Source organism: Oryctolagus cuniculus, chromosome 14 (genome assembly GCF_964237555.1).
Source record: "Oryctolagus cuniculus chromosome 14, mOryCun1.1, whole genome shotgun sequence".
NCBI lineage: Eukaryota > Metazoa > Chordata > Mammalia > Lagomorpha > Leporidae > Oryctolagus > Oryctolagus cuniculus.
The window spans coordinates 64,492,577-64,517,143 of NC_091445.1; the positions used below are offsets into that span (position 1 = coordinate 64,492,577).

General features: G+C 41.6%; 1 protein-coding gene across 10 annotated transcripts in view; it reads right to left on the bottom strand.

Annotated features, from left to right (window-relative positions):
- Window positions 1-4,365: 4,365 nt before the first annotated feature.
- Window positions 4,366-24,567, bottom strand: part of FYB1 (FYN binding protein 1) — a 180,966-nt gene continuing 160,764 nt past the window's right edge. For all 10 annotated transcript variants that reach the window (XM_008262140.4, XM_070056664.1, XM_008262138.4 and 7 more), the window contains 6 exons: window positions 22,606-22,672; window positions 15,559-15,658; window positions 14,976-15,138; window positions 8,704-8,737; window positions 5,837-5,868; window positions 4,366-5,037 (listed from right to left, as the gene is read on the bottom strand). In XM_008262140.4, coding sequence (XP_008260362.2) covers window positions 5,015-5,037; window positions 5,837-5,868; window positions 8,704-8,737; window positions 14,976-15,138; window positions 15,559-15,658; window positions 22,606-22,672 — 419 coding nt within the window. In that variant the 3' untranslated portion in view covers window positions 4,366-5,014. The remainder of the gene's footprint in view (window positions 5,038-5,836; window positions 5,869-8,703; window positions 8,738-14,975; window positions 15,139-15,558; window positions 15,659-22,605; window positions 22,673-24,567) is intronic.

Below are 24,567 nucleotides of genomic sequence, written 5' to 3' on the forward strand. Positions count from 1 at the left end.
TGCTGGATTTACTATTATGTGTTTTTGTATTACTTTCAAATATCATCAGGCAAATAACTGGGACTCACAGAAAGTTACCACTGTTGAAATAATGCACATCTCAACAGGATTCCACTGAGCGGACAGTGGAATGGTCAGAATGCATAATAGCAAATTACCAAGGAAGGCGATAACAAGTCAGCCTGTGTCAGACTCTGTACAAAATGCTTAAGTACGTGGTTTCAACTCATTGTGACAGTGATCCTATACAGTAGATCCATTCATATTTTGTGAATAAATATGTTGAATCTTAGCAAAGTTTAGAATCTTCTTTAAGGTTACATAATCTCAAACAGAAGGCAGAAAAATGACATATTTAGTTACTAAAATAAACCCTTATATATGTTACATGATTCTGACAATATAGGCAATATCGGCAGAGATTTCAAGATTAGTAATAATAGATAATAGTTAATCCTAATCATGTGTCCAGAATAATGTTCATCATTTCACCAGTGTTAATAGGATATAATTTGTTAGGAAAATATTTGTAGTCTGTGATCTATTTCTATCCAAACCTCTGTTTTATAAAGAAACATAGGTCCTCGATTATCCTTTATCTCTCAAATATTTTTTAAAGCTTTATTTGAAAAGTAGAGGAGAGGGGGAGAAGGAGAGAGGAATGGATCTTTCATCTGCTGGTTCAACCCCCGAATTCCCACAACATTCAGGGCTGAGTCAGGCCAAGCCAGGAGCCAGAAACGCCGTCCTGGTCTCCCACGTCGGTGGTAGGAACCCAGGTACTTGAGTCTTCTGCTGCTGCCTCCCAGGCGCATCCACGCACATCTGCATCAAAAGCAGGGGCTGGGACTCTGAATCCCACTTCAGTCTGGGACGTGGGCGTTCCAAGCAGTGGCTTAACCCACTTTGCCATGGTGCCTGCTCCTATCTTCCAGTTTTTATTTTCCTGGCTAACTGGTTCCTTCCCATCAGCTTTCCAATAAACTCAAAATCTTTTCAGTCAATTTCCCAGAATAAAACAAACAAGACCTTTCTTCATTTATCTTTATCTCATATTCTTCAATATTACAGCCAACTTGTTGGGAAGAGGTGTCTATACTGTGTGTCTCAATTTCCCATTCACCTCTCAACCCATCTGTCAAGAAGGGCTGCTGGAGCCTCTGACCAAGGGTGGTCGCACACAGCCTTCATGTGTCTGCCCCTCAGTCTGCTACAGCTGCACAGTCATCTTGTCCAAGGGCAGGCCTGACCCTTCCTGGGGTGGCCCACATGGGTGATGAGCAAGATGGGGCAAGAGGATGGCCCTTCGGCTTGAAGCAGATAACTGATGGGCACTGTTGCCTTTGTGGCCCTGTCTGTTGGACTGAAGACTTATCAGTCTTGCATCACCTTTCAGTTTCTTCATCCACTGAATCTTGCTTCTTCCCCTTTCTTTCAAAGATGTTGAACCTTAGCTAATATACATCTGGTTCCCCAAATTCTATTCTAACATGTGGTTCCAGAAATTCCCCATTGGTGACACCATGGCAATCTGCTTGGTCTTGATTGCATCAGTGAATATTTCTGGGGTTGCCAAAGACCTACATGCTGATAAATCTAACAGGCTTTTATCAGTCGTCAATTTTTAAAAAGATTTACTTATTTATTTGAAAGTCAGAGTTATATATAGAGAGAGAAGGAGAGGCACAGAGAGCGAAAGCGAGAGCAAGAGAGAGAGAGAGAGAGAGAGAGAGGTCTTCCATCCACTGGTTCACTCCCCAATTGGCTGCAATGGCCAAAGCTGCTCCAATCTGAAGCCAGGAGCCTGAAGCCTCCTCGGGGTCTCTCACACAAGTCCAGGGGCCCAAGGACTTGGGCCATCTTCCACTGCTTTCCCAGGCCATAGCAGAGAGCTGGATTGGAAGTGGAGCAGCCAGTTCTAGAATTGGCACCCATATGGGATGTAGGCACTGCAGGCACCGGCTTTACCTGCTTCGCCGCAGCGCTAGCCCCATATCAGCCATCAATTTGTATAACCTCTCCTGGCATGTGAGGTAGAAATTAAGGAAAAATTATAGTGACAGCCAATAGAATTAATATATTTTTTGCAGACACATCATTCATCTATTATTTTATCATCAAATACATAAAGAAGGGCTTCAAATATCATGCCAAGTAGAGGAATACAAAAATGAGACTGAGACCTTGTTATCTGGGAGCTCTTTTTCATGAGGTTTCATTGAACATGGAGAGAGAGCAGAGATGGGTACTTCTGAGTTCTGAGCTTGTGCAAATGGATGGTGGGGATGTCACAGAGGTAAAACCTGTAGGCGGGATAAATGGTTTAAAAGAGGCAAGAGGAAAAGTTTATTGTTGAGTCTTACGAGCTAAAGGTAATTGCAGAACAATGCAGCAATGCCCTCAGAGTAATTGTAGTAGAGACTAAATTGCAATAATAAGATTCAACATAACTTGAGAAAACAGCAAATGAGGAGTAGGGGTGAGGGCTTGCTGAACCTAACCGAGCACCCAACTGGTAACTAGGGTTCATTAAAAATCAATCTCAAAGTGCCTTCCCCAGAGGAAGCCGTGCATTTTTACAAACTCTCCAGCTGTACTGTGTTCTGTTCTGCTGCCTTCCAGGTGCATTAGCAAGGGGCTGGATGGGAAGTGGAGCAGCCAGAACTTGAGATGGTGCTCACATGAGATGTTAGCATCACAGGTGGATGCTTAACCTGCTACACCACAATGCCAGTCTTTTTTTTTTATTGTTTTATTTTATTTATTTGAAAGGCAGAGTGACAGAGAGAGAGTGTGTGACAGAGACAGGGAGAGGGAGAGGGAGAAAGGGAAAGGGATGGGGAAGAGAGGGAGAGAAGTAGAGAGGGGGAGAGAGGGAGGGGGGAGAGGGTGAGAAGGAGAGGGAGAGGGAAAGACAGGGAGAGGAAGAGAGGAGGAAAGGGAGAGAGGAGAGAGCAAAGTACCATGCTACTGATGAAAGATCTGAACTTAAACAAGAGGTATCCCACCCTCTGAGGCTGAAGAAAAGGAAAAAAAAAATAGGTACCGAGAGAAACATTTTGTAGATGTGGGATGAAGCAAAGGGAGAGAAGGGTGAAAGCTTCAGTTTTTTTCTGAGGTAGGTGGCAAGGTTATCTGTAGAACAGATATTTTATTTTGCCTTTTCTCACATGAAAGAATTTCATATAGGAAATTACAACTGAAATCATATCTAGTATATTAAAGATTTCAAATATTTATTTTATATTAGGGTAATTATTATATAAATCACAGGTGTAATTGTGTGTTTTTTGGTGCCTATATCAAAACCCTGAAATTCTCTCTTAATCTAATTTGGAAGTTCATTGAATTTATGATATTTTCAGTCAGAAAAAATTTACTTCAAACATACACTGTCACTGTATTATATATATATTTGTTACTCAATTTAATAAACAACAGCCACTTTTGAACTCATGTAATTGTGTGTATCTCGTCCTAAACTATATACTGGCTAACTCTATCAAAAAGCAGACATTAAAATGTTTCTTGAGTGGAGCAAATCTTTGAGATCAATAGTTCCTAACCTGGGGGACCCAGACTCTCAGAAACTGAATAGAGGAAGCTGATGATTGATTTTCACAGTTCCTAATGTAAACCCCATCTTACCCCTAGGAAAGCTTCGAGTTCCTTGACTACTTGAAATTGTTTCACTTCAGTAGACACTCCAATGGGTCCTTGCAATATTAAAACATGGGTAACTCATCAATCATTACTTAATCAATACATTTAAAAGCTAGACATAAACTTCCCAAACACGAAGCTGGGATAGGAGAATGATTATCAGAGTTTGAGGTAATTGGTAGTGAAAAAGTGGAAAGTTGATTGAGTCTAATCCATAGTTTACAGATGAGAACACTGAAGGGAAACAGAATTTATCATGTCATGGTTCATTAGAAGAGCCAGCATTTGGACTTGTTCATTTCATATTTTAGGAGTCAGGAAAAAGTTATCTAATATGTTATTTTCTTGGGTGTGTAGTGTTCTTAGCATCTGAAACACAAGTGATTTGCATTTTTGGTGGTGGGATGAATGTATATCCATAGAAAATACCCTAGTCCAGACCCTTGGTTTCTTAATTTGTACTCCATCTTCCAGCCGACTTTCCAAAAAAGTGGAAATAAATCCTGTAGAGTTCATTAAAAACAAAAACTTTCAAAAAAAAGCTTCATAGGAAAAAGGTGTCATAAAAGATTAGTTTCAAGATATATTCTTTCATTCTTAATTTCAGGATAGTTCCCATTCATATCTATGCTAGTTATCCTTGCTCTATAAGCAAAGTATGGAATTAAACTGTTAGCAGTTAATGAATCTGCAAAAAGAAAATTTATTTGAAACTTCTGTAGTTTAATGTTGGATGTGTACATTGAATGCGTAACATTCTCAGAGGTTACCACATATTCACAATTGCCAAATAGAAACAAACTTTATACAAAAGTTTCACTATTACAATAATTTTCAAAAAATATTTAACAGCTCTGCCTTTTAACAAGATAGATCACTTGAATAGAAAATATAATATGCTTTCATATTTAGAGATACAAACAATAGTTTTCTTCTTGTGGAATGTTTTACAGTTTCCTTCCCCAGATTCTTTATTTTTCTTCTTTAGGCTTGTTTTTTGGACAGTATAGTCATGATTTTTTTCTGGAGTGATCTCATTTTTTCACTCTTTCTTGGAGAGGAGAGGACATCTTCCACTGACAGCCTAAAAGTAGTATCTTCATAATCGTGGTCAAAGCAGGAATGGGTTATTTTCTAATTCTTACATGTCACTGATGCAGTCTTCTGAGATATTAAGCAGAAAGACCATTTTCTAAGTTCAAAATTTCAAAACTTTCTAAGGATAATCAGAAATTCACAACAAATGGTAACAAGTAGTTTTGTGCATTCATTTTCTATGATACCCAATAATGGTTTCCAGTGGAGACTCCGCCTTCATCTTGGCAACACAGCAGAAAGACCAAAGCTGAGTCTAGTCATTATCATAGATACAACCTGAAAGAAAAAACATGCAAACCTAAATGTAGTTACAGAAACACAAGCTCTTGGGGTGTTCCAAGGTGAGAAACGTGGGTAACAAATGCTGACTTGGATTGAAAAAAAAAAAAAAAAGTAGAACTGAGTCACTTACAGAAAACTAGTTATGTGAATTTTTAATGTTTAATGTTAATTGTTTAATTAATGTTAATGTTAATTGTTTAACATGTTTAATTTCATTGTTTAATATACAATTCCAATAACATTTCTGGACAGATGTATTCTCTACCAAATGAGACTCAATGTGATTTTATTTTCTTTGACATTGTACTCTTTGGTAGTCATTCTGAATGAGTTTGAAAATTTTACATATGAATAGGAATCACTGGTTTAAAAAGACTAGCGAGCAACATGACCAGCACTGTGCTTCATTGGAGATTATCTTTTTAAGTAACAATTCAGAAATAAATGATGCTTCTGTTAGTGTTCTTGTACCTACTTACTGATCAAGTATGCATATTTATTTTGATGAAAGAAATCATTATTAAGATTCATAGTCCGATGGAAAATTTATTAAAAATTGTTACTTCTCTTTTCAAAGAAGAGGTTTTTCTCTCTTGTTTTCCAGTCCTTGGTGAAAAAAGGAATTAATTTTTTCCATGATAGCAGGGCATTTACCTTGCTTAACATTTTTGATAGATTCAAATTCTGATCAAATTGGAAGGCTATAAGGCTCTACTTCATTCAGTAAGCTGGTTTTGGATAACAGCAAACACACCATAGCTGTTCTTTGTTGTGGGTGCTATGGGAGACTTACCATCAGCAATATCGTCATAGATCTCTCCATCGCTGTAATGTAGAAAAGAATGTGCTTTAACGAAAATGTCTTCTTATCTTTAAAGCAACACACAGAAAACAATGCACTTTTATACAACACAATTAAGAGTTTTAAGGATGAGAAATGAAGTGTTAGGCATTTTAGGTGGGGAGAAAGTTCATATTCACCTACGTTTCTTCTTTTAGCGGCTTAATCAAATCCTTTGCTTTGTTCTGCAAGCAGGATGACTGAAACATGCTTCAAGAGCACAGACTGTGCCTCACTCATCTTTAGATCCTACCGTGGTCTAGCACACAGCTGTGCTCTGTAAGCAATGCTTGCTGGACCGCACGGATCTCATAACAACCACGGCACAAAACTCCACTGAGGGCCTTCAAACAAAACTGTACTGAATTTTATACCTATTAATATCATATCCATACTTTCACTTGAATTTCAAATGTTGACTGAAGTATAATAATATTTGGCCTAGGAAATGGTTGCATAATTTTATATTTTCTAATTATGATTTATAAATGTTAGTTATAAAATATATAAATATTACTTACAGAATAATTAGTAGAGAGGGTTGTTGTAGAGATTCTTATGCAATGCTAAAAATACTATTTATGACTGTAGACAGCATCCACCACAATGGTTTTGGCTGCTTTTACACAGTTTAGCTTTTGCCATGCCCTGACTCTTTGTGAAATATTTTATTCAATAAGCATATCAAGTGCCTCCTGTATGCCGGGAGACATAAATATGAGTAAGACCCAAGCTGTGATTTTAAGCATTTTATGACCTAAAGGGAGTATGATACCTAGGCAATAAAACAGAAAACGTTATAAATAGTAACATGGTCTTGATGGAGGCTGCAGCTCCACAGTTCGGACAGTGAAGTGGCCCTGTCACGCAGACCAGGCTCCCTCTGGGTTCTTGTCCTTTCTCTGTGCTTCTTCGTGGAAGCAGCAGCAGGCCCTTCGAACTGCTGCCAACTGTGGCAGATGCTGTGAGCTCCCTATGTCTTCTGTTTGGATTTTCCTCCGAGACTGAGGGAGGGTTTGGCTAACAGAAATCGGATACAAATGCAAAGAGGCCAGATTTTCTTGTCGTTCATTCAATAGACATTTATTAAGTATTCACTTCAAGTATTGTACATGGTGAACCAATAATTACATAGACAGTATACTTTTTCTCTTCATCATTTTTGAATAATCGCTAATGATATCGTCCTATCAATTTCCTCACATTTTGTATCTTTCATGGAACAAAACCTACTGAAAAGTCCCATGTCTCCCACCATAATTATTGCTCTGATTATTACTTTGAAAACAAAGGTATTATGATTATTTTTCTTTTGATTTTCTACTAGTTTGCTGACAAAGATCTTAACAGTGATCCCTGTTTTGATTCATGCCAGGTTGTTCATGAATGAGCAGTTTGTGCATCCTCCTTGATCTTTCAGCATGCTGAATTCCATAGGTCTTTGTGTTGGTACATAGCCTAACCTGATAATGGAGTTCATTTCTGGCACTGGGCTCCTTGGAACAGCATCTTGCAATGTTTTGGGGAACTCCAATGGTACACTAGTACCAGACTGTGACAACGTCTTATTCATAAGAATAGAGGCATCATTGACGACTATCTTTGCTCCTGGTGTGCTTCCAAAAAGGCAATATAATACTCTACTATGCCTGATGGGAGAGAAGAAAAGCCCTCAATGAGGGGCTAAGCTAGAAACTGTTAACAGGTGATATTAGCACCTACCATGTAGACATTTACTGGTCTCTAACTAATTCAATTAAACTAACTGCATTAATCAGCAAGTGAAATGAAAGTATTAATTAATGAAAGGGTCAGGGGCTTTGACCTGTCTTGGGTGTTTGCTGAGTGGTGAGCTCAATTAATATAGAAGACTTTGAACTGTAGAATAACAATAATTGTATAATAATAATAATAATAATAATAATAATTGTATAATAACGGGAAAGGCTTCCTGCTGATTTAAGAGATTTGCACTTGAGGATGGTCTTAATTTTATTATGGATACTACTGTATGGGCATTAGTACAGGATACTGTTTATTTTGATGTAAAAATTTTTAAAAAATTTGTTGAAAAGGTGGGGGTGGAAGGAAAGAGAGAAAGAGACAGAAAAAGAAAGGGAGAGAGACACACACACACACACAGAGAAGAGATCGAGATCTTCTGTCTGTTGGTTCACTCCCTAAATTGCCTCAATGGCTGGAGCTGGGCCAATCTGAAGCCAGGAGGCTTGAGCTTCTTCCAGGTCTCCCAGGTCTTGGGTGCAGGAGCCCAAGAACTTGCACCATCTTCCACTGCTTTCCCAGGCCATAGCAAAGAGCTGGATAGGAAGTGGAGCAGCCAGGTCTCGAACCAGTGCCCATATGGGATACCAGCACTGCAGGTGGCAGCTTTACCAGCTACACCACAGCGCCAGCCCCTCCAAGTGTCATCTTAACCACTTTGCCGAGCACCCAGCCCACATACTATTTTACATCAGTTGATGATGATTTAGTAGATCATATTACTTAAGTGATATTAGGAATCTACTCCACTTCTAACCTAGCTTCCTGCTAATGCACAACCTAGGAAACATCAGATGACGGCTCAAGTCCTTGAGTCCCTGCCACCCACGGAGGCCTGGATGGAGTTACCAGCTCCTGGCTTCAGCCTGGACCAACCCTGGCTATTGCAGGCACATGAGGAGTGAATCAGCAGATTGAAGGTCCCACTCCGACTCTTTCTCTTTCTGATGCTCTGCCTTCTAAAAACATAAACATTTTTTAAAAGAAAAGCACAAAATTCTTTTTAGAAATGTAACAGTAGAAGAAAATGGGCTTACTTGTCAACCAGGTAACTCCGAAGCACATAACCATCTATGAAAGAATAATGAAATACATTTTATTAATAATACAGGTTTGAAAAATATTTACTATTTCTCTTAATAAGAAAAGCAAATAAATTTTATAATATATGGCATCATCTCCAAGTCTGACTCATTTTTCTTATTTCTGTCCACTTTTCTTGCCTTCCTTTCTCCTTTTCTCCCTAACTTTTCTCTCTGACATGTCTCCTTTTTCCTCCATGTACAAACTTTCCTCCTTTCCCCTTTAAATAAGACAGCAACAACAACAAACAACCTGAATTCTTTTCTCCTAGCTATGGCAGGCTGATGTTCAGGGGTCCTTCACATTTTAGTCTTATTTCTTCAGTGTGTTACACACATCGCCCAACTGTAGCAAGAAGGAAGTACAGATTGTAACAGTTTCTAAGTGAGCATTTTCAATACTGCCAGATCTAAGACTTACCTTTTCCAGTTTTAGTATATCAAACAGCGTCAGAACTGCAGTCAACTCCACCTCCAGGAGCCAGTGAGCTAACAGCTACTTGGAAGAGAGTGCATTCTAAAAAGTCTTAAAAGAGCTCCCTTTGGGTCAGTATGGAAGAGCTTCCACTGCTGGTTTGGTTTTTTATTGTTTTTTTGTTTTTTTCCATTTGGCAGAGTGACAACATTTACATTGCATCATTCATGGAACAAACACACTCCATTATTGGAAGACCAAACACCAGGGATTCAATTGATGCTTCCATTACATAGAAAAAAAATTCATATTTTTATACTAGAAAGTTGTTTTTAAAAACGAATTTATTTTTATTTGAAAGGAAGACAAGGTGTGGAGGGAGCAAAGGGAAAGAGAGATCTGCCACTCACTAGTCTGCTCTCCAAATGACTGCAAGAACCTGGGGCTGGACCAGGCTGAACCTAGGAGCCAGGAACTCTACCCAGTGCCACCCTTTGGGTGCAAGGAACTCAAGTACTTGAGCCATCGTCCCCTGCCTCCCAGGAACATCTGCAGAGAGCTAGATTGGAAGTAGCGCACCCACGAGTGGATTCTGATATGGGATGCAGGCATCCTGTGTGGTCATTTCACCTACTGCAACGTAACACCCTCCCCACTTGTATGTTTTAGTGAATATTCTGTTGTTTTGTTGCTGTTGCTGCTGCTGCTGTTGTTGTTGTTGTATGTGTGTGTGTGTGTGTGTGTGTGAGAGAGAGAGAGAGAGAGAGAGAGAGAGAGAGAGAGAGAGACAGAGAGAGAGAGAAACACAGAAACATCAACAATTTGAATGTTATTCAGGAAAACTGTATCAAGTCGATGGTGAAGGGGATAGTACTTGCTGCTGTATCTCACTTCCCTGACATGATGTGATAATTTGGGGTTCATTAGCTATGAAATCATTGTTTTAGAGCATTTTTGCAAGATTAATGACTTTTAATAGGGCATAGATTTTTTTGCTGTCTGGTATCTTAAAACATCTCTGCTAAAACTTCACTCTATTAAAGCATGACTCATGGCGATGTCAAAACAAGTGACTTGCCCTGAATTTATATATAATCTCTCCATTATGGTTCTTAGAAACAATTTTTTTTTTTGCAGGAAGAAAGTGTTCTCTTTACTCACATTACATACATGATGGGATTTCAAAAAGTAGTGGAAAATGGATTCAGAGAAAATGTACATTTTCCACAAACTTTTTGAACACCACTGGTACATTTATCACAGAGAATGGCAATAAAAAATACAAACATAACAAACAACAAAAAGCCCTTGTCACGTTGCATGCGGTGGAGAATGGCTGTTGTGTTTAGTAAAGCCCTGTGATTCTGTGGGCGCCAGTACACCAGGAATTCTCACATATCACAGGAAATTACTGTTTGGAAACCTCACATGCACAGAGCAGAACACAGTGGCTTGAACTGAATGTTTTGAAATCCATGGTGGGGCAGAATTGGTTAGGAAAGCAACACCCCCACCCCATATGTGCTAGTTAATTTGTCTGGTGCAGATGTGTCTCAGGACAAATGACTCACCTTTTAAAATAAAAATATAAAATTACCAAGGACATAAAAATCCTTTAGAGCACAGAAATCATCTCCCTTCTAATATTTTCAAATTTTTTTTACTTAGAAAAGACATTATATTATTTCATTATTTTGTGTGTGAGAAAATCCAGATATTAATTTACTCAATCTGGCTTCATATAGCTTATAAACAATAAGATTATATTGTAAAGATTTACCCAGGCAAATGGAACCATGTCCAGTTCAAAGGGGAAAATGCCTTGAAGCATTTTCGTAATAGAGTGAATAAAACAGTAATACATAGCCTGAACATCAATAATTTTCCTAATTTTATAAAAATGCTTTTCTCCTCTGCTCTAAATTGTTATTTCTGAGGCCTCATATAAGAATGACTTTGAACATTTCTAAATGTTAAAAATCTTCAGTGAGCATGTGTGTTTTGAAATTTAAAAACATTTTCTTAAATACAGACAGGATCAGCTGGAATTGGGAAGATCTGAGCACCTTTAAAGCACCTCTTTCTTTGATGCCCAAAAGATATGGAGGACGTTTTGCCACAAATAACTCAGCTCCCGTCTCATTCCACACTTTTTGTAGAAAATTTTTCTCTGATGACAGGAGGTGGGAAAACTCACAGCTTATGAGACATTGAGTTGTGGAATATGTGCAATTATTACTGAGAGATTCTAAACACTGGGGAATGTGCCAGAAGCGTTTATTTAAGATCTCAACACCTCCACAGCACTGGCTTCTGCAAGTCAGTGGGCAGGTCCTGATCAAAGGTAACAATGTCTGTAAAAGAAGCTGACACTCCACTCTACAATGCTAAGGGGCTGTGGTTCGTTCTTGAGCCTCTAATTTCTATCATTAGCAACTATGCTCTCTTTCCTTGGATGAGTTGAAGAAGAATGGAGAGCCAAGTCACCATGGTGCTGGGCTGTGTATATCTTTGATTCTACTGAGAAGATAGAGAAACAAGGAAGTGAAAGATTGAGTGTATCTGATGATACACAACAAGCTATCCACAGTACAAAGATTAAGGTGGAGAATGACTATCTTCTAATCAGCTGAACTATTCAATACACTTCTTCCTGTGCGTGTCTGTAGGTCAGACTGTCACCTGTGTGCCCAACTACACTTTTCAAATGGTTACATTCCATAGAGAGAACCCCACACAAGGTGCTGGGCCGTGCACATGTTGGTGAAACAGCACTGAGAACTTTTCGTTGAAGTTGCACTTAAGCTCAGAGTCTAATAAAGCTCAGAGATTGCCAGAACAATAATGACAAATACAGCAGCAGCCGTAGTATGATGGTGGACTTGGGAGAGGTTGTGATGAGTTTGCTGGTGTGGGCAGTGAAGTGCAGCTGAAGTTAGATGACAACTGAATTATTTTTCTTTAAAGAAAAATTATTTTCTTTAAAGATTATTTTATGCCGGCGCTGTAGAAGATGGCTCAAGTGCTTGGGTCACTGCACCTGCATGGGAGACCCAGAAGAAGCTCCCGGCTCCTGGCTCCTGGCTTCAGATTGGCCCAGCAGATGGAAAACCTTTCTCTCGGTCTCTCCCTCTCTCTGTCTGTAATTCTACCTCTCAAATAAATAAAGTCTTTTTTAAAAGTTTTATTTATTTATAATTATTTGAAAGGCAGAGAAATACAGAGAGAGAGAGAGAGAGAGAGAGAGAGAGAGAGAGAAAGTTCGATCCTCCAACTGCTGGCTCACTTCCCAAATGCCCATAATAGCTGGGGCTAGGCTGAGCTGTCAAGAGCCAGGAATCCAATCCAGGTTTCACACATGAGAGGCAGGGACCCAAGTACTTGTGCTATCACTGTGCCTCCCAGGATGTGCATTAGCAGGAAGCTGGGTTGGAATTGGAGTGAGGACTCAAGCCCAGGTTCTCAGATACGGGATGTGGGCATCCCAAGTTGTGAATTAATTGCTGTGCCAAACACCCGATCCCCACACAATCTGCATGATTTTTTAAAATAAGAAGTAAATCCTACTTCCTATTCTTCCTACTATTCTATCATGAGATATTCATCACATTATTTTCATAATCATCATTTAAAATATCCAGTGGGTATATTCATAATATCTAATCACTTAAAGTTTTTGAACCTTTTCATTCCGGTCTCCCGCATGACTGCAGGGTCCCAGGCAGCTGGGCCATCTTCCGCTGCTTTTCGCAGGCCATTAGGAGGGAGCTGGATGGGAAGTGGAGCAGCTGGGATACATACCAGTGCCCGTAGAGGATGCCTGTGTTGCAGGCGGCGGCTTTGCCTGCTACTCCACAATGCAGGCCCCTGCAGGCCACTGGTTACAGTAGATCCCTGCAAGTGCTAGCCTGCAAGGGGATTTTTCCTGTATCTTAGAGCTGTGTCTAACATTATCTCCAGATGCAAATCTTGATATTATGCTCTTCCTTCCCTTTACCTTTTGTGGCCACGTCCTGTATTTTCTTATGAAAATCTTCTCCATGATAACTTTAGATCCATTTTCCCCTTCCTGGAATTACTGTGTTGTGTTCTGAAAAATCCATTTATATTCCTGTCCCATGTCAGCCTCTTCCCATTAAAATCAAAGCTGAGAGTCCATGTTTCCACGCACATTGATCAAGACGATATGCAGCAGCAGTGATGTGCACTTTCCAAGGGCAAATCTGGGACTGCATATTTTTAAATTACTTTTCCTTGTACATTAAATAAGCTTCCTTTTAAATTTTGATAAAAATAAGGGTAGGCTTTTTGTGCAGTGGTGTTGCTTGGAACAACCATAACCCACATATCCAGGCTGAATTCTGGGCTCCTGGTGTCAGCCTGGCCCATGACAGCTGTTGCAGGCAATTGGGGAGCAAACCAGCAGATAGGAGAGCTGTCTGTCTTTCTGCCTTTCAAATAAAAATGAATATAAATAAATCTTTTAAAATAAAAAAAAACTTGACAAAAATATTTTCTTCTGGCAGTAGATAGTCAGAGGACAGGGACTCTCTTGTATTTATTATAGGTTGCATTAAATACATAAAAATAGAAAGTAAAAACAAGTGAAATTGCAAGGCAGGAAAACTAGGAATTCTAGCTGCAAGATCCTGCATAATTTCAGAACCAGGCCAGAGCAAGAAGCACTCAGTACTTCACCACGGCAGTTCTCCCTTTAGTACACAAATGAATGAACAAACTAGGGAAGAGGGCTCGGATTCTATATCGTTCCCAGAACTCATCAGTCAGCAAGTCAAGGGTGGGTTTATGCAACTGCAATTTTAATACACATGCAAGCATTTTCTGTTTTAGTTGATTGTTTTCTACAATTTTTATTTATTAGAGAGGGAGAGAGACAGAGACTCCCATCTACCAGTTCACTCCCCAAATCCTCATAACAACCAATTCTGGGCCAGGCGTAAGTGGAAGCCAGAAACTCAATCCAGGCCTATAGAGGTGGTATGGTCCCAATTACTTGATCCATCATCTGCTGCTTCCCAGGGTGTGCATTTACAGGAAACTGGAATCAGGAGTGGAGCCAGGACTTGAACCAAGGCACTCCAATTAGGGATGTGAGTATCCCAAGTGGTGGCATAATCGGTAGGTCAAATGCCCACCCCTACAAGGATTTTCTGATGCTGGTGGTCTGGAAGACCACATTTTGAGAAGAACTAACATGGCATTACCTTTGACATCACAGTTTATGTCACTAGCTGGTAAATGAAAAGAGGTTCAAATAAAATACGTTGACTTCAGCGTGCAAAATTTTCAGTTTCTTAATATTTTCTACAACTACTTGTAAAATGTAGAGCCCGAAGAGTTTGTAAAAGCAAGGTGATCGGGGGCAGCACTGTGGCGTAATGGGTAAAGCCGCCGCCTACAGTGCTGTCATCCCATTTGGGCACAGACAGGTTCAAGTCCCGGCTGCTCCACTTCCAATCCAGCTCTCTGCTATGGCCTGGGAAAGCAGTGAAAGATGGCCCAAGTGCTTGGACCCCTGCACCTATGTGGGTGACCCAGATAAAGCTCCTGGCTCCTGGGTTTGGATTAGCACAGCTCCAGGCATGCAGCCATCTGGGGAGTAAACCAGTGGATGGAAGACCTCTCTCTCTCTCTCTCTCTCTCTCTGCCTCTGCCTCTGCCTCTGCCTCTCTGTAACTCTGCCTTTCAAATAAATAAATAAATCTAAAAAAAAGGCAAGGTGGTCATGAAAGCCTTGTTTGGTTGTTGCATTCTGCAGTGTTGTGTACACGTGGAGTCAGCACAGACTTACATTTTCCTTCTTCATTCCTGCAGAGAACTTTTGTGTCATCTGTGTTTTGCAGAACTTCAAGAGATTCACCAGGTTTTATCTGTAGGTCTCTGGTCCCCCACTTCTTAGAAGTTAAGGAAGGTACAACCTTGGTTGAATACAAGACTCTAATTTCACCATCATACTTAAAAAAAAAAAAAAGAAAAAACATTAACATGATTGGTTGATACATGTTATCATAGTATTTCATTTCTCAGTATTTGTTTGCTAAACAAACAGTTTAGTGCTTTCAAAAGACAATATAAAGCATTAAAGACAATTTTGAGGGAGGAAAGCTGCTCATAACCTCACTAATTTACTTGAACAGCTATCTTTAGAGTGTTTTTAAGACAAGGCATCATATTTGTAATATTGAACATGGGTGACAGCTTACTTAATTTGTTATAAGAATGAAATTATATCTAAAATGTTTGTGGAAAATAAGGGTACTATGATAGATAACTATAATATTGAGCATTACACTTTTAAGTATTTTGTACTTAAAAATCACTGAACTTTTTTCATTAGTGCTTTGAACCTTGCATGATATTGAAATATGACATACTTTAAATTTTTTCCTGAAGTCTTTTTCTTCCTTTTCCTGCTTTTTTAACTTCTTAGGGTCTTTTTCTTCTGTCTTGGTCTTTCCAATATTCATTCCTTGACTAGAATAACAGAACACACACACAACAATACAATATTTCAAAAACATAAAAAGACTAAGTATAGAGATTTACTTTAAAATACTAAATTATTTAAATTTGGTTTACAGCTAATTGTTTTTCTTAGAAACCCAGTACCATTCATTATAATAAATAACATTTCATAACAGAGAAATGATTCTTCAAGCGAATACAGACTATGAGTTAAAATGGAAGTGACAGATTGTCAATTTTATTGAACCATATAAAATTGCAGTTATAGCTGAACTAAGGATATATGTCAGTGGTTTCCTATGTTTAACTATTCTTGAGCCCTCTAAATTTTTAAATCTTTCTTGGGAAGGTAAATGACTTGGCAAATGTCACAGAAAAAGCTCTAAAAAGTTAGTTAGTCAGTCAGTCAGTCAATCTACCTTTTTTTTTTTAAGATTTATTTATTTGATAGCCAGAGTTACAGAGAGAAAGAGAGACAGAGACAGAGACAGACACAGAGAGAGACAGAGAGAGAGAGAGAGAGAGAGACTGAGACAGAGAGCAAGGTCTTCCATCTGATGGTTCACTCTCTAAATGGCTGCAATGGCCAGGGCTGGGCTGGGCCAAAGCAGGAGCCAGGAGTTTCATCTGGGTCTCCCATGTGGGTGCAAGGGCCCAAGGACTTGGACATGTGCTGCTTCTTTCCTAGGCACATTAGCAGGGAACTGGATCAGAAGTATAGCAGCCACAACCCGAACTGGTACTGATACTGATATGGGATGCCAGCATTGCAGGCAGTAGCCAGCCCCTATATATATATATATATATATATATATATACACACACATACACACATATATATCAAAGTATATATATATATATACACACACACACTTTGATGTGTATATATAATATCAAAGTTTATATAATATATACAATATATAAAGATTTATTTTTTATTTATTTGCAAGGCAGAGTTACAGAAAGAGGATGAGAGATGCAGAGAGAGAGAGAAGGAGATCTTCTAGCTGCTCATTTACTCTCCAAATGGCCACATCAGCCAGGACTGGGCCAAACCAAAGCCAGCAGCCCGAGACATCTTCTGGGTCTCCCATGCGGGTGCAGGGGCCCAAGGACTTGGACCATCTTCTTCTGCTTTCCCAGGCACATTAACAGGGAGCTGGATTAGAAGTGGAGCAGCCAGGTCTTGAACCAGCGCCCATATGTGATGATGGTATCACAGGCAGAGGCTCATCAGTTTTTCCACAATGCTGGACCCAAAAGTATATGATTTAAAAAAATGGACTCAGGGAGGGTGTTTGGTGCAGCAGTTAAAACCCCACTTGGAATGCCCATCTACCATATCAGAATGCATGAGGTTGAGTCCCATCTCCACTCCATGTTCCGGCTTCATATATGCACACCCTGGGAAGTGGCAGGTAATGGCTCAACTACTTGGGTCCCTGAAACCCATGTGAGACACCTGGCTGGAGTTCATACCTCCTGGCTTCAGCCTGGCCCAGCCCAAGCTGTTACAGGCATTTGGGGAATGAACCAGTGGATAGGAGATCTCTCTCTCTCTCTTTCTCTCCTTTGCTCCCTCTCTCTGATAAAATAAACATTTTTAAAAAAATATTTATTTATTTAAAAGGTGGAGTTACAGAGAGGGAGGGAGGGAGGGAGGGAGAGAGAGAGAGAGGTCTTTCATCCACTGGTTCACTCCCCAAATGGCTGCAACAGCCAGAGCTGGGCCGATCCAAAGCCAGGAGCCTGGAGCTTCTTCCAGGTCTCCCACGTCTGTGCAGGAGTCCAGGACTTGGGCCATCTTCTACTGCTTTTCCAGGCCATAGCAGAGAGCTGGATTGGAAGTGGAGCAGCCGGGACTCGAACTGGCGCCCATATGAGATGCCAGTACTGCAGGCAGAGGCTTTACCCATTATGCCACAGCAAAATAAACATTCTTTTAAAAACTGATTTTTATGGCTTATGAAGTTTATCTATATGTTGACGTTTTTCAAATCTACTTAAAAAATGGAGCCTGAATAGGAAGCAGGCAACGACAGTTATTGAAAAAAGTTTTAGGTCAAAGTTAAGATTTTGGATACCAGGGCCGGCATTGTAGCACAGCAGGCTAAGCCTCTGCCTGAGTTACCATCAGTATCTCATATGGGCACCAGTTTGAGACTCAGCTGCTCCTCTTCTGATCCAACTCCCTGCTAATGGCCTGGGAAAACAGCAGAAGATGGCCCAAGTGCTTGGACCCCTCTGCCCCATGTGGGAGACTGGAAGGAACTCTTGGCTCCTGGCTTTGGATCAGCCCAGTTCTGGCCATTTCAGCTATCTGAGGAGTGAACCAGTAGATGGAAGCTTTCTCTCTCTCTCTGACTCTCTCTCTATTTAACTCTGCCTTACAAATAAATGAATAAATCTTAAAAAAAAATAAGATTTTGAATACCATATTAAGGAGTTACTAATATGCAATCTTTATCTTAATATTGTCTACCCGGCTGCTCCACTTCAGATCCAGCTCTCTGCTGTGGCCTGAGAGGGCAGTAGAAGATGGCCCAGGTCCTTGGGCCCCTGCACCCACGTGGGAAACCCGGAGGAGGCTCCTGGCTCCGGATTGGCACAGCTCTGGCCGTTGTGGCCAATTGGGGAATGGATCATCAGATGGAAGACCTCGCGCTCTCTGCCTCTTCTCTCTCTGTAACTCTTTCAAATAAATAAATAAATCTTAAAAAAAAAAAAATCCAGCTGGCGCCGCGGCTCACTAGGCTAATCCTCCGCACACTGGGTTCTAGTCCTGGTCGGGGAGCCGGATTCTGTCCCGGTTGCCCCTCTTCCAGGCCAGCTCTCTGCTGTGGCCCAGGAGTGCAGTGGAGGATGGCCCAAGTGCTTGGGCCCTGCACCCCATGGGAGACCAGGAGAAGCACCTGGCTCCTGCCATCGGATCAGCGCGGTGCGCCGGCCGCGGCGGCCATTGAAGGGTGAACCAATGGCAAAGGAAGACCTTTCTCTCTGTCTCTCTCTCACTGTCCACTCTGCCTGTCAAAAAAAAAAAAAAAAAAAAAAAAAAAGAAATCCAAAAACCCTAGTGTGGGGAGCAACTGAGACTAGACTAAGTTACTGGAATTAAGACTTATTCTATGCATCTGCTCTCCCACAATATGGCGCTGGGGAGGAGTAAACTTTTATGCAGCTGCCTCTCGCCAATTTGACTGATGAGCTGCAGGAGCTGATCCTGCTCCTGATTGGAGGAGAGCAGCGTGCTCGGCGTGTGGGTAGCAGAGTTGGGATTGGTGGAAGAGGACTGTAAAGGAGGAGAGAGACAACATGCACCAGGAACATGTGAAGGAACACCTGAGGAACATCTGAGCATCCCCCGAGAGAGCCGGCTGGTGGTGTGCCACTCCTCCACGGAAGCGGGGAAAGTGGCAGGGGGTGCCGCCCCTCCACGGAGGTGGAGGGGCTGGCAGCTAACCCGGGACAGCGTTGTTCTTCCGCGAGTGAGGGACCGGCAGCTAACCCAGGAAGGGCCAGGCAAGAAAGAACAGCGCAGGGTCCTGTGTCGTTCCTCCGTGAATGGGGGAGCGACACCCTAGACCTAGGTATAGAAATCCAGTGTATGTCATATGGAGGAACCTAAGGCAGTGATTCCCTACTCTGGCAGCAAACGGGATCACCTCAGGAGCTTGGAAACACATCACCAGCCCAGCTCTATTCCTAGACATTGGGATTTAATTTGGATTTATTTAAATTAATTTTAAATATTAACCTAACTAATCTGAATGGGGTCTAAGTACTAACATACTTATCTTAAAGCTTTATTTATTTATTTATTTGAAAGGTAGGGCTACAGAGAAGCAGAGAGAAAGAGAAGAAGAGCGAGCACACATGCGTGAGAGAGGTCTTCCATTTGCTGTTTCACTCCCCAAGTGGCTGCAATGGCTGGAGCTGCACCTATCTGAAGCCAGGAGCCAGGAGCATCCTTCAGGTCTCCTACTCAGGCGCAGGGGCACAAGGACCTGGGCCATCTTCTACTGCTTTCCCAGGCCATAGCAGAGAGCTGGATCAGAAGTGGAGCAGCTGGGACTAGAACTGGCGGCCATACGGGATGCTGGTGCTGCAGGCGGCGGCTTTACCCATTACATCACAGCACTGGCCCCAACATACCTATTTGAAAAACTTCCCTTGTGATGCTTATTTGTAACAAGAGTTGAGAACCATTTGCTGGAGTTAAAGAAGGGAATTGTGAAAGAGAGTATTGGTGAATAATGAAACACGTTAGATACTGATATTAATTTTTATCCAGATTAGCTAAAATAAAGTTTGGTTTATAACTGATTTATTCTAAGTATTTGGCTCTTCATTTTTGAATGCTAGTACTAAATTGGTTCATTGCAGAAAGCATTAGCACAACAGCCTGGTTTTAGCTTCTGCATCTGCACCGGCATCTTCTGTCTTAATGGTAGCCTGGGCATTCATGGAGCTGCTGGCCCAAATTAGCAATCAGGGGTTATCAGAGTGCAAGAGCATATGAAGCTAAAGGTGCACCAAGGCTATCTTCGAAAATGATTTACTTAAAAGTTGAACACTATGTTAAAGAACCTAAGATTGTTTAAACTCTGTAAATAAGCAACGAGTAGTAACAGTCCATATCAAATGAAGTTTAATCAGCTGGGGTTTGTTTTGCTTGAAGGAAGGAGCCAGCATGTGACTCTGGCTTCCTAGGGAGCTAGCTGACCAGCGTGTGGTGGCACTGGCACAGTGCTAGGAAACAGAGACGTGCACTCAAAAGGAGCAGGGGTGGGAAGGAGCTCCAGGTGGGGAGGAGGGCTAAGCGTGGCCGTGTTCCTCCGGGTGGGGAGGAAGGCTAAGTGTGGCCGTGTTCCTCCGGGTGGGGAGGAAGGCTAAGCGTGGCCGTGTTCCTGAGGATGAGCTGTCCCTCTGTGCAGAGCTGAGGAGGAGCCCAGCCTCCTTTCATCTCGCCTGTTTGTTTTGCCTGTAGAACTTGATCTTCATACATGAATGAGGCGTAGTTTCCTTCAGGTTCTTTGATCTTGATACTGTATTGAGTTCGGTAAAATTAGCTTAACAAGGTTGGTAGAAAACAAATACCAAGAGCTCACTCTGCGTTTTTACTGGTTCACCTCACTTTTCAGATTCCATGTCAGTTTCATCCTTTAACTGATTGTTTATTCATCCCTCTTTGGTCTTGGAAGAGTTGCAGAAGAGAAGCTCCTGCTTCTATCTGCAGAATCTATCGCATCACCTCACAAATTTATTTCCGAATGAAAAAGTATTCTACCACATTATTTGCTACTTCAAAAGAATTTTCGAAAGTTTCTCCTCTTATATTAACTGACCTTAATGGATTTTTAGTACACTTCTAGCCTAAAATTAAACTGAAACCTTAGATACATTGAAGAATGTTGACTTTTTTTTTTTTGGTTGTTGTTTAAAAATTTATTTATTTGAAAGCCAGAGTGGCAAAGAGAGGAAGAGACACACAGGGATCTTCCATTCCCTGGCTCACTCCCCAGTGGCCAAGGCTGAGCTAGGCTGAGACCAGGAGCCTGGAACTCCATACTGGTCTCCCATGTGGGTAGCTGGAACCCATGTATTTGGGCATCATCTTCTGATAACTAGGATACCTACTAGCAGGAAGCTGGAGCAACCAGGACTCAATTCAGGCACTTGACATGGGATGCGGTGCCCCAAGCAGTGGCTTAGCCCACTGTGCCACAATGCCTACCCCCAACATTTTTTCAAATAGAACTTTTGAGAATCTGATTCTTTTGTGAAAAAGAAAGGTACTTAAAAGTCTTTATTTTAAAGAAAAAAAAATCCCTTTCTTTCCATAAAATACAATTGTGTAAAGGACAGAAGTGGCTTGAAAAAGAAAAGCGAGGCCTGAATGTGAACTAAAAAATCCATCCCAGACAAGACTGGCTTAGGAAAAGCAAGCATGAAGGGAGGTGGAGAAGCGGTGAGACCACCTGTGATCAAGATCAAGATCTCAAATATATTTTCCCGTGAATGAATGCAGACAGCAGTGAGTCACAGCTTTGCTGCTAATCAGGGACAAGGACTTAGGACTGGGAGACCAGGGGTGGGAGTGGGGATGGAGGTGTATGGTAGCGGGTAGTGCATAGGGGAATTAGGGTTCTCCCTTCACAAACTCAGCAGAGAGGTAAGCACTGGGATCAGAAAGAAATAGAACTGGGACCAGTGCTGTGGTGTAGTGGGTAAAGCTGCAGCCTGAAGCGCTGGCATCCCATATGGGCTCCAGTTCTAATTCAGCTCCCTGCTGGTGTCCCTGGGAAAGCAGTGGAAGATGGCCCAAGTCCCTGGGCCCCTGCATACACACCGGAGATCCAGATGAAACTCCTGGCTTCTGCCTGGCCAAGCTCCAGCCATTGTGGCCATTTGTGGAGTAAACCAGCAGATGCAAGATCTTTCTCTTTGTCTCTCCCTTGTTCTCTGTAATCCTGCCTTTCAAGTAAAAAAAATAACAAATAAATCTTAAAAAAAAAAAAGAAAGAAAAAGAGCTTTAGGGAAGAGGGCAGAGCAAATACATAAGATACATACAGTAGGCAGATATCTGATCACATTTTAAAATGTATTTATTTTCATTTTTATTTCAGAGAGACAGAGATTTTCCACCTGCTGGTTCACTCTCCAAATGTCTGCAATAGCCGAGGCTGAGTCAGAAGCCCAGAATTCCATCCAGGTCTTCTAAGTAGGTGGCAGAGAGCCAAGCACTTGTGTCATTATCTGTTGCCTTCCACAATGCGTATTGGCAAGGAGATGTGTCGGAAGCAGAGGAAGCATTCGCTCCAGCATGGAACGGGGCACTGTGGTGCCACATGCCTGCCCTCTTCACCTCCCACTCCCCACTGAGTCTTTATTCCAATAGAATTTTCTTGAACAACGTCTTTTTATCACTTCACTGGAACAAAAACATTTTAATTACCTCATCTCTGCTGATGGCGCTGGGAAATCTGAAGCATCCACGTCATCATAAACTTCATCTCCGATTTCTAACAGAAGAGAGGAAAAGGTTGGAGGAAGACGTTTGTACTTCTGAGCTGATGCAGTCAGTGATTTTTTTACATAAGAGTACATCAAGGGAAGTAAGAGGTAATTTTCTGGTGTCTGTGTACATTTCTCCGGGAAGTACTGTCTGTTCCTGAAGGGGAGGAATTCTTATCTCTCCGGATGTCTGAGTACCACGTGACCATGATTGTAACTGTCATTACAGGGGGAACATGGAACAGTCTTTATTTTTTATTTTTTATTTTTTTTTATTTTATTTATTTATTTTTTTTTTGACAGGCAGAGTGGACAGTGAGAGAGAGAGACAGAGAGAAAGGTCTTCCTTTGCCGTTGGTTCACCCTCCAATGGCCGCCGCGGCCAGCGCGCTGCGGCCGGCGCACCGCGCTGATCCGATGGCAGGAGCCAGGAGCCAGGTGCTTTTCCTGGTCTCCCATGGGGTGCAGGGCCCAAGCACCTGGGCCATCCTCCACTGCACTCCCTGGCCACAGCAGAGGGCTGGCCTGGAAGAGGGGCAACCGGGACAGAATCCGGCGCCCCGACCGGGACTAGAACCCGGTTGTGCCGGCGCCGCTAGGCGGAGGATTAGCCTAGTGAGCCGCGGCGCCGGCCGGAACAGTCTTTATGACCATCTGAAGATTCAAAGTGTGAGTCACGAACTTCAGACAAGCTAGTCAATATGACTGACCATTGGCAGTAAGAAGTGGAGACTGACATCAAGATTCCTAGGGGACTTGGGGTGCTGTGCCAAGATATTTCCTTATGTCTATATCCATGTTCTTGTCTCTCTCTCACTTTTCTCCCTCCACCCATCCTTCCACAGGCTTTTCTTTTCTCCTTCCGCCCCTCCCTCCCTTCCATCTTTCTATTTTACTTATTGATGTGTTCTTTCTTAACTTTTACCTTATAGGGATCTTAGGAGTGGCCCACCTTCAAATAGAAGGGTTATTTCTATTAACAAATACTTTGATGATAGCAGGTAATGGGAAATTTTATTGGCAGAAAAAGCAGCCGTGATCTTCACTTGTTCAATGGCTTTTCCAATCTGAATATATTTTGTCTTCCTTCTAGATTTTATGTTAATAAAATCAGGAAAAACACTGCTGCTCTGCATCTACTAAGTGGCTTGATAGCAAATGAAGCCAAATGATGAGTATTGCAAACATTTTAAGAAATTATTGTCATAGCAAGTTTGTGTTCTCTGACAGTGGCAAGGAACTGATTGCCTTTAAAAATTTCTCTCTCATCTCTAGTGCTCTTTCTCTATTTCTCTCTCTTTCTCTGTATTCAGGTTCATTAAGTCATAGGATAAAATTTTCTCAACTACATGAAAAATCCATAATAAATATGACAGATTATTGGTTTCCAGAACAGTAAAAATTAGTATTTCATATACATGCAATATTTAAAACAATTTATTTACTTATTTGAAAGGCAGAGTTAGAGAGAGAGAGAGAGAGGGAGAAAGGGAGAGAGAGAGAAACACAGAAGAGACAGAGAGAGAAATCTACTGGTTCATGCCCCCAGATGGCTGCAACAGCCAGGGCTGGTTCAAGCCAAAGCCAGGAGCTTCATCCGGGTCTCCCACATGGATTCAGGGGCCCAGGGACTTGGGCCATCTTCTGCTGCTTTCCCAGGTGCATTAGCAGGAAACTGGATGTGAAATGGAGCAGCCAGGACTTGAACTGGTGTCCACATGGGATGCTGGCTTTGCAGGCAGCACTTAACCTGCTGAACCACAACATCAGTCCCCACATGCACGTTCAAAAACAACAAAAAAATAGGGGCTGGCACTGTGATGCAGTGGGTTAAGCCATAGCCTGCAGTGCTGACATTCTATATAGGTACCAGTTCAAATCCTAGTTTCTTCATTTCCCATCC